Source organism: Sphaeramia orbicularis, chromosome 16 (assembly GCF_902148855.1).
Source record: "Sphaeramia orbicularis chromosome 16, fSphaOr1.1, whole genome shotgun sequence".
Classification (NCBI taxonomy): Eukaryota; Metazoa; Chordata; class Actinopteri; order Kurtiformes; family Apogonidae; genus Sphaeramia; species Sphaeramia orbicularis.
This window is the reverse complement of record NC_043972.1, coordinates 54,229,046-54,241,044: the sequence shown is the minus strand read 5'-3', so window position 1 is coordinate 54,241,044 and position 11,999 is coordinate 54,229,046. Positions and strand designations below refer to the sequence as shown.

At 38.1% G+C, this 11,999-nt stretch overlaps 4 protein-coding genes and 1 pseudogene across 7 annotated transcripts in view; 3 read left to right on the top strand and 2 right to left on the bottom strand.

Moving 5' to 3' along the window:
* The window catches only part of LOC115436295 (zinc finger protein 239-like), a 304,587-nt gene that overhangs the window by 49,650 nt on the left and 242,938 nt on the right, over positions 1-11,999 (top strand). The gene's annotated exons all lie outside the window — the stretch shown is intronic.
* LOC115436289 (zinc finger protein 569-like) overlaps positions 1-11,999 on the top strand; it is a 237,241-nt gene that overhangs the window by 4,161 nt on the left and 221,081 nt on the right. The gene's annotated exons all lie outside the window — the stretch shown is intronic.
* Positions 1-11,999, bottom strand: part of LOC115436253 (zinc finger protein 883-like) — a 445,178-nt gene that overhangs the window by 429,304 nt on the left and 3,875 nt on the right. The window contains exon 2 of the mRNA XM_030159048.1: positions 3,661-3,663. The gene's annotated coding sequence lies outside the window, so the exon portion shown is untranslated. The remainder of the gene's footprint in view (positions 1-3,660; positions 3,664-11,999) is intronic.
* Positions 3,120-3,238, top strand: LOC115436477 (uncharacterized; annotated as a pseudogene).
* LOC115436269 (zinc finger protein 658B-like) overlaps positions 5,622-11,999 on the bottom strand; it is a 31,923-nt gene continuing 25,545 nt past the window's right edge. For 3 of the 4 annotated variants that reach the window (XM_030159075.1, XM_030159074.1, XM_030159077.1), the window contains one exon: positions 5,622-10,563. In XM_030159075.1, coding sequence (XP_030014935.1) covers positions 9,216-10,563 — 1,348 coding nt within the window. In that variant the 3' untranslated portion in view covers positions 5,622-9,215. The remainder of the gene's footprint in view (positions 10,564-11,999) is intronic. The other variant, XM_030159076.1, reaches the window with a different exon arrangement.

Below are 11,999 nucleotides of genomic sequence, written 5' to 3'. Positions count from 1 at the left end.
CAGGGAAGCCGGCGCCCCCTGCTGTCTGACGCCTACTCCAGGCCCACATCCCAGGTGTGAGATAAGGTGTATGCGCCATCATACTCAAATATGTATTTTTTTTCCCCAACTGAAACTTAAAAACTTGAAATTACCATAAAATATCTGGAAAACAGTTCATTGTTTCATCATTGTTAATCCATAATATCCCCATTCAATAAAGATTATGTTTATTTTTTTCAATTATATGATTAGATCAGGGGTGTCAAACTCATTTTACTTCAGGGGCCACATTTTTTTTCTTTGTTTTGGTGCATAAAAACTAAAATTAAATCATTATTTTTCTAAAGTTTTGGGTGTGGAACTGCTTTATGGAGTTCAACCAGGTGTCAAAATGCAGCTGGACTGATTTAGAAGAAAAGAGCCCAGATTAAAAACTACTGAACCCAAATTTAAATCCTTGTTGTTCAGTTTGTTCCAGTTCACAGTTCATGCCCAACATCCTAAATCTCTTACTGATGTTCATTCTGAGTGCCTGATTTAGTAAAAACCTGTCAAACTTCAATTCTTCTTTGTCTTTTTCTGGGATGTTTGGGTCAGACGTGTCGACAGCACTTACAGTTACATTAAAGCTTTTCGATTATGCTTTGCAACCGCAAAAAAGCATCAAACTAAATTGTATCTGTATCGTAATGCTGCCTGTTTTTGGCACTTTTTAAAAAATAAATATGATACTTAAGAGCATGATGCATGATAGATTCGTGAAGAAAACGGTAGAAAAGCAGGTTAAATAGATAGACACATCTACAGACATTTACAGGACACGCAAGATCTAGTCTCCACCTTCACAAACTGGAAAACATAGGCTGATGGTAAATAGAAGTGTAAAACCTTACAGCATCTGGTATTTCCAGGAAGTCTCCCATTTAAGCACTGACCAGGGCCAATCCTGATTAGTTTCTAAGGTCAGATGACATTGGTCACATTCAGGGTGGTATAGCCATAAGCAGCAATGAGCATTACAAAAACACGATTTATACATTCACTAACACCCTCACAATGGCTACAATTTTTCTTTGACACATATGCTGACGTTGGATGAAGGTGAGTTTGAGGAAGAATTTAAAGGAAAAAACTTTCAACAAATACTTTCTGGTTAAATAAAGGCAAGGCAAATTTATTTGTATAGCACAATTCATACACAGGGCAATTCACAGTGCTTTACAAAAATGGAAAAGAGACAATTTAAAAACACACAATTACAATTAAAACAATTACAATTATAATCAAAACATAAATAATAATCAATTAAAATAAAGTAAAAGAGAAGAGTGAAGATAGAATCCTTTCAGTTGTTCTATGCAGAGTTGAACAGAACTGTTTTCAGTCTGGACTTAAAGGTGCGGGAGACTTTCGTCACCAATTTTTCATCAAATCTGTCAAACCTCAGTCATATCCTCAGTATCATGAATTCGTAAGTCTTTCTGTGATTACTCACCTGAATCTCTTCCCTCACGGTGAACAATTTCGAAGTGCAATCCATCATAAACAAACCATTTGTTTACAAACAGAGCTGGTAGGTAACTCAGGCATCTTCGGATTGTTGCCGCGACGTGCATTATGGGAAAAGGAGGTTCACACAGCCGCCTTGCAGCGGCAGAGCAACCATATGATATTATATGGATGAAACAAACACAACGCAGAAATGGCTGGAGAGAAGCGGAGCTCCAGCCATTTCCACATCGTGTTTGTTGGAGCTGCCGCTGCCTGACGGAGCTCCGCTTGCTTGCACCGCTTGCTTGCACCGCTTGCTTGCACCGCTTGCTTGCACCGCTTGCTTGCACCGCTTGCTTGCACCGCTTGCTTGCACCGCTTGCTTGCACCGCTTGCTTGCACCGCTTGCTTGCACCGCTTGCTTGCTTGCACCGCTTGCTTGCTTGCACCGCTTGCTTGCTTGCACCGCTTGCTTGCTTGCACCGCTTGCTTGCTTGCACCGCTTGCTTGCTTGCACCGCTTGCTTGCTTGCACCGCTTGCTTGCTTGCACCGCTTGCTTGCTCTGCTTCCACATTTCAGCCATTTCTGCGTCATGTTTGTTTCATCCATATAATATCATATAGTTGTGCAGCGGCAACGCGAGCCGCTGTTCCCACAATACACATCATGACAAAATTCCGAAGATTCCCAAGTTACCTCCTGTCTCTGTTTATAAATACATTGTTTGTTTATGGTAGATGGCACTGCAGAATTTTTCACTGTGAAGGAAGAGATTCAGGTGAGTAGTCACAGAAAGACTTACAGATTGGTGATACATAGGCTACAACTGAGCTTTTACAGATTTGATGAAAAATTGGTGATGAAAGTCTCCCACAGCTTTGAACACTGTAGAGGCCTGTCTTACATCACCAGGAAGACTGTTCCAGACTTTAGCTGCATAGAACTGAAACAAAGCTTCACCATGTTTAGTCCTGACTCTGGGCACCAGCAAAAGACCTGACCCTGAGGTTCTTAGGGTCCGAGATGATCCATATGGGACCAACATGTCACAGGTGTACTTTGGTGCGAGACCATGGAGAGACTTATACACGAGCAGAGCTGTTTTAAAGTCTATTCTCTGAGTGACAGGAAGCCAGTACACAGATCTGAGCACAGGACTAATATGGTCGTACTTCCTGGTTCAAGTCAGGACCCGAGCAGCAGCGTTCTGGATGGACTGCAGCTGTCTTACAGCTGGTTTAAAGAGTCCAGTGAGAAGGCCGTTACAGTAGTCTAACCTGCTAGAGATAAATGCATGGACAAGTCTCTCTAAGTCTGGTTTAGACAGTAAACCTTTGATTCTGGCAATGTTTTTGAGATGGTAAAAGGCTGATGATATTATTGATTTAATGTGGCTGTTAAAGTTTAGGTCTGAGTCCATTATTACCCCTAGATTTCTAACCTGATTTTTAGCTTTTAAACTAAGAGATTCCAGATGACTGATGACACTTTCTCTGGCAGCATACGTTTAAAGACCGACGAACCATCCAAAATCTAAAACCTCAAATTTCTCTTCATTTTCTGCTGGTGCCAATGCAGGCACAAGTGATACATGTAAATGAAGTCAGTTGAATGTATAAAGGGTGTTCTTGTGTGGTTAGCTGATGCTTATGGCCATACCACCTTGAATACGTCCAATCTCATCTGACCTTGCAAGCTAAAGAGGGTTGGGCCTGGTTAGTACTTGAATGGGAGAGTTACTAGGAATACCAGGTGCTGTAAGCTTCATTTTTTGGGTTTGTATGTCAAATGCATTTTATTTGATAGTAACCTGATATAAACTGGATGATGTACACAGTTCAAATATAAAGGCAGCGCGGACACAGCCAACATAGTAACGAGAATGGCCCTATATTAAAAAAACATTACTAAAAACGAAAGGCAATGCACGATAGATCCGTGAAGAAAACGGGAGAAAAGCAGCTTAGACATACAGACATATCTGCAGACATTTACAGGACACACAAGATCTATTCTCCACCTTCGCAAACTGGAAAACATAGGCTGGTGGTAAACAGAAGTGTAAAACCTTAACTTTCACCAAATACTTTCTAGTTAAATAAAGCAGCATTCTTTTACTACTACTGTTTTTTTTAACTGTTTTTGGCTGGAAAGGGGGCAAACGGCTGAAGCGACAACAGCACCACCCTCTCCTTCTCATGTCTTTCCTTTCCAAGCATCCAGACTTTTGGTCCCTGTCTCCATGGCACTCTCTGAGTTGTGGAGGGAATAAATGTATCTTTTTCTCCCGTCGATGGGTTAAGCAGCAGTGCCCTGTGCTGGGCACACAGGAGAGGGTAAAAGCTTACAGCACCAGGCGATCCCAGGTTGAGCAATAGGGACTTGGGGGGGTCATTAGCCAGCACTGGGCAGTCTCCCTTCCAAGTACTGACCAGGCCCAACCCTGGTTTGCTGCCGAGATCAGATATGTTTAGAGTGGTATGGCTGTAAGAGAGGGAGGACTGCTTTACCTGCTAAGTAAAGGTAAAGCATCTTTGATGAGCTTTGTTGTAACTGTATTCCCAGGTGGTCTCCCATTCAAGTACTGACCAGGCCTGACCCTGCCATGCGTGGAAAGGAGAGGGTGGTGCTGTTGTTGCTTCAGCTGTTTACCCCCTTTCCAGCTAAAAAAAGTCCAGTTTGTGAAGGTGGAGACTAGATCTTGCGTGTCCTGTAAATGTCTGTAGACATCTCTATCCGTTTAACCTGCTTTTCTCCCGTTTTCTTCACGGATCTATCATTCATCGTGCTCTTAAGTATCATATTTATTTTTTTAAAAAGTGCCAAAGACAGGCAGCATTACGATACAGATACAATTTAGTTTGATGCTTTTTTGTGGTTGCAAAGCATAATCTAAAAGCCTTAACGTAACTGTAAGTGCTGTCAACACGTCTGACCCAAACATCCCAGAAAAAGACAAAGAAGAATTGAAGTTTGACAGGTTTTTACTAAATCAGGCACTCAGAACGTACATCAGAAAGAGATTTAGGATGTTGGGCATGAACTGTGAACTGGAACAAACTGAACAACAAGGATTTAAATTTGGATTCAGTAGTTTTTAATCTGGGCTCTTTTCTTCTAAATCAGTCCAGCTGCATTTTGACACCTGGTTGAACTCCATAAAGCAGTTCCACACCCAAGACTCTAGAAAAATAATGATTTAATTTTAGTTTTTTTGCACCAATACAAAGAGAAAAATGTGGCCCCTAAAGTAAAATGAGTTTGACACCCCTGATCTAATCATATAATTGAAAAAAATAAACATCATCTTTATTGAATGGGGATATTATGGATTAACAATGATGAAACAGTTTCATTTCATTTGTTCATTTCGAGCATTTACAGAATACATGCAAATTTAAAATTCCCAAAAAATCCTTTATCTATACTCGAAAAGGAGTGGGAAGAAGAAAAATTTATTTAATCCCACCCCATTCTCATCATCAAATAACTTAACATAATAACATTTTAAATACCCACTCCTGTCCTTTGACTTCAAGCCAGAACAATGAACAAAATAGGCCAATACCAAATTAGAATGAACTTATTTGACAGCATTTACATTGACTAACCAAAATGTGTGTAAAAAACAATAGAAACAGAATACATTCCTGGTGGTGTTACCACAGGTAACAGTTAACCATCAACTTACAAGATAATAATTACATACCAACAATCGTAAAAACAAAAAACTGCAATACCACAAGTGGTAAAGAACAGCAATAATTACATACCAACAATGGTAATCAAAAAAACAAAAAACTACAATACCACAAATAGTAAAGGGCAGCACATACCAGTGATGGCAAGAACAATACCCGAAGGCAATGGACAACACATACCATCTTTATACTGGGACCAGATCATATTTTTATATAAGCTTAAATTGGTGGATATTTTGGCATTGCTTGTGTTGGATGTCCACACTGTTCCAAAGTTTCACTCCACGTACAGACAAACAAAAATGTTTACAAGTGGTTTGAAATTTGGGTAATGCGAAATCTCCAAAGCCTCTCAAATTATGAGTACTCTCCCAAATTGTGAAGTTTTTTGTAGATTACTTGGTAGTAATTTGTTGAATGCTTTAAATAAGATTATTGCTGTATAATATTTTACAAGATCATGGATTAATAGTTTTGACTGAATAAAGAGATTATGAGTGTGTTCTAGAAATCCAACCTTATGTATGATCTGTACTGCTTGTTTCTGTAATATGACTACTGGATTAATGGTGCATTGGTAACCGTTTCCCCACACCTCAATACAATATGTGAAGTATGGGAGGACCAAGGAGCAGTATAAAGTACAGAGTGCATTTTCATCAAGGTATGTTTTCACTTTATTTATGATTGAATGGCTTTTGAGAGATTTTTGTTTTTATGTGTCTGACGTGGGCTTTCCATGACAATTTGCTATTATAACTCCTAAAAATTTGTTTTCATTTATATTGTCAATTTGAATTCCATCAATCATTATCTGTAGTTCTGAGCTGGTTTTAGAGTTACCAAACATCATTGCCTTAGTCTTATTTAAATTTAATGACAATTTATTATTATCAATCCACTTTTTCAGTTTACTTAATTCCTCATTGACTGTGGTTACAAATTCATTATGATTATCACCACTGAAGAATATGTTAGTATTGTCTGCAAAGACTATGAGTTTAAGCAATTCAGATTCATTAAATGTCATCAATATAAACGTTGAATAGTTTGGGTCCCAGAACAGACCCTTGGGGGATACCACAAGAAATGCCAAGATATCCAGATGAGTATTGTCCCATTTTTACATACTGCACCCTTTCTGTTAGGTAGCTTCTAAGCCACTCCTCAGCAACCCCCCTGATACCATATAATTGAAGTTTATTGAGTAGGATTGAATGACTGTGTCAACTGCTTTTTTGAGATCAATAAAAATTCCAATTGTATGTGTTTTTTTGACCCAGTGCGTTAGTGATTTCTTCTATTGCATCAGTTATTACCATTGCGGTGGCAGTTTTTGTTTTAAAACCGTATTGACCCAGATTTATCATAAGATGTTTGTCAAGAAACTTTTCTAGTCAAGATCTAAATAGTTTTTCTAAGATTTTGGAAAATTGTAGTAGTAGGGTCTGTAATTTGTGTAGATGTGTTTACTCTCATTTTTGTGTAATGGAATGACCTTTGCTATTTTCATTTTATTTGGGAAACAACCAGATTGGAATGATAAATTACAAATATGGGTTAGAGATTTGGCAATGCTATTTATGATTTTTTTTTGTTGAATGAACTGTTTTCCAGATATTTTATGGTAATTTCAAGTTTTTAAGTTTCAGTTGGGAAAAAAAAAATACATATTTGTGAGTATGACGGCGCATACACCTTATCTCACACCTGGGATGTGGGCCTGGAGTAGGCGTCAGACAGCAGGGGGCGCTGGCTTCCCTGCTGTCTGACAAACCCTCCTGAGCAGCCTATAAGACACGTCACAGAAACATCATGTGACGCTTCTGACGAAGGCCACAGGAAGTAGCTGAAACTAGTCAAGCAGGGGAACTTGCTCCTGTCTGTTAAATGAATTATTTTCACCTTTATACTTTGAAGACAGAATGAACATTTACCAGAGCATGTTAAGAAATTTTTCTTATGAGGCGAATGGTTACATTTTTTATGAATATTTAAAATAAATCATACATTCAGAACGCTCACCACTGATACGTCAGGAGTTAAAGGGTGTGTGTGAACCAAAGACAAACAGAACCAGAGCCGGAACTGGATGTCGGAGTCCGCTATCCAACCCAGATGACGACTTTATTTATCCCAGGGTTCAGAAAAACAGTCGACAATTCAGTCATTTACTTCCACAGTTTTTAACTCCAAGATGTGGGTAACACTTCATTTTACAGTTGCCTAATTATTAAGTGTTTTCCTAGTATATGTACAGACAATTATAGTCGATTTTGAGTAATTTATACTGTTAAATAAGTAGGTTAATACAAAGAAAAGTCCAAAACATTAACTGTAAATTCAACTAAGTACAATAAATATGGACGACAAAAAAAATCATCGTTATCATGATATAGTTTTATATTTTATATATTTTTATATTTATTTATCATGACTTACATTTTATCTTTAGGCCTTAGGGTTTATTTTGTTCACAGTTGTTTAAGTGTTTCCATCTTTTTATACAAGACCTGACTGAACTCAATTTATTAATCTAAATCGTATGTAATTTGGTTAACAAAATTAACACTAATTTTCTCGATGTATAAAAATGAACAAAATTAGCAGCAAATCACAAAATCCAAGACCACAGCAACTGTAAAAGTATGGGCTGACAGATAACCATTGTGACGATACCGATGTGATTTTTTAAATTATTTTCTGTCTAACCTTTATGTATTACCTCTTATGTGCCATGGAGACAAAACAAAGCTTAATTTCATAGACAAAAAGAGCATAATTTGACTATTTTCAAGCATTAAATAACATCATCTTTGAATGAGTATAAATTCAATTGTAAATGTAAACAAAACAGATTAAAATCAACCACTGACATTTTATAAACATCCAAAATGTGTTACCAAATAATGGGCTGAGAGGATCTTCAGACAGTGTTTTCTGATAATGATGCATCTCTCCTTATGATATCTTATATGACTTTTACTGTGTTTTTTTCTTCTTAAGTCTTTTAGAACCAAAAACCTATCTTTAAATTGGAAAAAAAAATGACATTAATCCTGACAATTATGTTTCCTAAGGATATGAAACTGCGTATTGCGAAAACATTTTTGATCTTATTGCACAGCTATTGTCAAAGGTAACCAGGTACACTATAAACTGTGTAATTCTTAGGAAAACAGATCTACTTTTTATCATTAATTAAAATTACAGTTTGTTTGAGGAAAAATTATACCATTTTTATTTTCATGATGCATCTCCTTGTGTATTACTGCAGATATTCATACAATGTACTCACAATTTAATTTAATTATCTACATTAAAATTAAAATCATCTTCCACTTCAGGTTTTGAAACAATTAATTCACACATGCACAGTTGGTGGTTAAAAAAAAAAGTGTAGAACATTTTGGGGGATGAACTTAAAATGCACAACAACTGTGGAAAATTGTTACAGGAGTAGCTGGTTTCATTAGTGAACAATGAACAGATGTGAACCCCAGCCAGCTACAGAATCACAACAAGTGAGTGATTAAACATCCACAAACTCAATAGAAGTCAAAAGAAGTCAGTGCTGCTGGTTCAGACACTGTGTTTCTTCTTGTCATCTGATGCTGAGGTACTTTTTGGTCCAGACGTTGATGATTCACATCTGTGCTGATGATAGGAGAAGCAGAGGATGACCAGAATCTTTTTTCACATGTGTAACACTCAAACTGTTTTGGTGTGTTATGACATTGATTATTTCTACTAGTTTCTAGAGCCTTACAATTGCTCAGTGTTTGTCCTTCGTGGAAATTTTTGACACATTCGCATTTGATACATTGTGAACCTGTGATAAAAGATCTGTCATAAAAACTCCACGGGTAAGGGTTCTCTCCAGTAAGGGTCTGTTGGTAACACTTGTTGGAGACACAAAGTTGGATGACCAGAGTATCGTTGTGCATATCACATGGGTACATCAAGTTCTTGTGGTGAACATGAAGGTGAGAAAATAGTAGAGACAAGACTCTGAAAGTCTTCCCACACTGGTAACAGTTTTATTGTCTTTCTCCACTATGGATGCATTGGTGTGTCTGAAGGGCAGACAGCTGGGTAAATGTCTTCCCACACTGGTCACAGTCATAAGGTTTTTCTCCTCTGTGGATGCATAGATGTCTCTTGAGGTGATTCATTCTGGTGAAAGTCTTCCCACACTGGCCACAACAATATGGTCTTTCTCTTCTGTGAATGCGTAGGTGTCTCTTAAGGTTACTCATTTGGGTGAAAGTCTTCCCACACTGGTCACAGTCATAGGGTCTTTCTCCATTGTGGATGCGTTGGTGTGCCTGAAGATGACTTATCTGAGTGAAAGTCTTCCCACACTGGTCACAATAATATGGTCTTTCTCCTCTGTGGATGCGTAAGTGTGTCTTAAGGTCATTCATTCTGGTGAAAGTCTTCCCACACTGGTCACAGTCATATGGTCTTTTCCCACTGTGGATGCGTAGGTGTTTCTTAAGGCTACTCATGTCGGTGAAAGTCTTCCCACACTGGTCACAGTAATATGGTCTTTCTCCACTGTGGATGTGTTGGTGTACCCGAAGGTTACTCATTTGGGTGAAAGTCTTCCCACACTGGTCACAGACATATGGTCTTTCTCCAATGTGGATGCGTTGGTGTGCCTGAAGGTGACTTATTTGGGTAAAAGTCTTCCCACACTGGTCACAATAATATGGTCTTTCTCCTCTGTGGATGCGTAGGTGTGTCTTAAGGTCATTCACTGTGGTGAAAGTCTTCCCACACTGGTCACAGTCATATGGTCTTTGTCCATTGTGGATGTGTTGGTGTGCCTGAAGGTGACTTATTTGGGTGAAAGTCTTCCCACACTGGTCACAAAAATATGGTCTTTCCCCTCTGTGGATGCGTAGGTGTCTCTTAAAGCTACTCATGTCGGTGAAAGTCTTCCCACACTGGTCACAGTCATATGGTCTTTCTCCACTGTGGAGGCGTAGGTGTCTCTTAAGGTTAGTCATTCGGGTGAAAGTCTTCCCACACTGATAACAGTCATATGGTCTTTCTCCAGTGTGGATGTGCAGGTGTATCTTAAGGTTACTCATTCGGGTGAAAGTCTTCCCACACTGGTCGCAGTCATACGGTCTTTCTCCAGTGTGGATGCGTTGGTGTGCTTGAAGGTGACTTATTTGTGTGAAAGTCTTCCCACACTGGTCACACTCATGTGGTCTTTCTCCACTGTGGATGCGTAGGTGTCTCTTAAGGCTACTCATGTCGGTGAAAGTCTTTCCACACTGGTCACAGGTGGGTCTTCTATCCATGTTGGCTGGAATCAGGTGATCTTTGCCAGACACAGCTTTTAGGTTTCTCTTAAAATCCACCTTTGGCTTCTTTCTACATCAAAACACAAAGAAAAAGAAGAGGTGGTCACTGAAATGCAATGGAATGGAACAGAACAAACACATCTCTTCAGGACCAGATTAAGCAGATAGACAAAATTCACTAGTTAGGAAATCAACAGGACATTTTCAAGACAACCAATATTTGATGGGGATGGTTTTATTATTATTATTATTATTATTATTATTATTAATAATAATAATAATAATAATAATAATAATAATTCTCATTGGTAGTAGTAGTAGTAGTAGTAGTAGTAGTAGTAGTAGTATTTTAGAGTTTTGTAGGAAGTTTTAAGGGCCTGGATATGTGAGAAAACTCAATACTCTTATTCTGCAAGTGAAAACTGATGCAGATTTAATAATGTACTAATGAGTTCATGAAACCATTTCTTGTTTCATGACATAACCTCAGAACTTGTCTCACCACCATGATCATATGAGGTCACATAAGGTCACCAACTCTAATGGATCGGATCATCAGCTTGTTAAGACTTTTCTGACCAAATTTGAGATGAATATGTTCTTGTGTACACATCAAAACACCAAAACATTTATTGGTACTAATAGGTGGAACTAGGGGTGAAATTCAATAATGTCATGTCATTATGTTCAGGGTGTGACTCTGATCATACATGTGAAGCCATGATGATGTAAATGTGTAAATAATATTTAATTTTTAATTCAAAGTGTTTATTTATATGAATATTTATATAAATACCAAATTTCTTATTGTTTTCTCTTCAGATTTTCATTTTCACACATTTCTAATTTTTCTACCCGTCTTTCTCTCTTTTTGCTTGTTGTTGCTGTTAACTGTGAAATTTCCCTACAGTGGGAGAAATAAAGTCTAATCTTATCTTATCTTATCTTATCTTATCTTATCTTATCTTAAGTTTGGTGCTGATTGGATACAAAATTGTTGAGTTAAAACAGTTTGGTTTTTCTTGCAGCTGCACCCTGAACTGCAGAACCACAGTGACAGAAAGGCACCCAAGAAAACAAAAAAAAAAAAACACACAAGAAAAAGAAAATCACACAAACAAGAAAAAGGTCCTTCTGGAAAAGGTAAGTACCTGCCGTGACCAGGATCTGGATGCTGATTGGATTATCTTTGACAGGTGGGAAAACTGGAAGTTTATATTTATCCTCCTAAGACCCAGCTATGGGTTTTCTGTCCACATTTGTGGACAAGAGTTTAACAACTTTATACAAAAAGAAAAGAAAAGAAAATTGTCCTCCACAAAGGACATTCCATAAAAATTTTAAAAACTGCATCTGAAAAAAACTGTTGCATCATGATGTTTCCAATATAGCCACTTATTTAAAGCTGCCGTATGTAGGATTGTGGCCAAAACTGGTACTGCAATCACATTCAAAATACTGCACAGCGTGGTATCCCCTCCTCCTGCCCCCAGGCAAGGGGTTGCC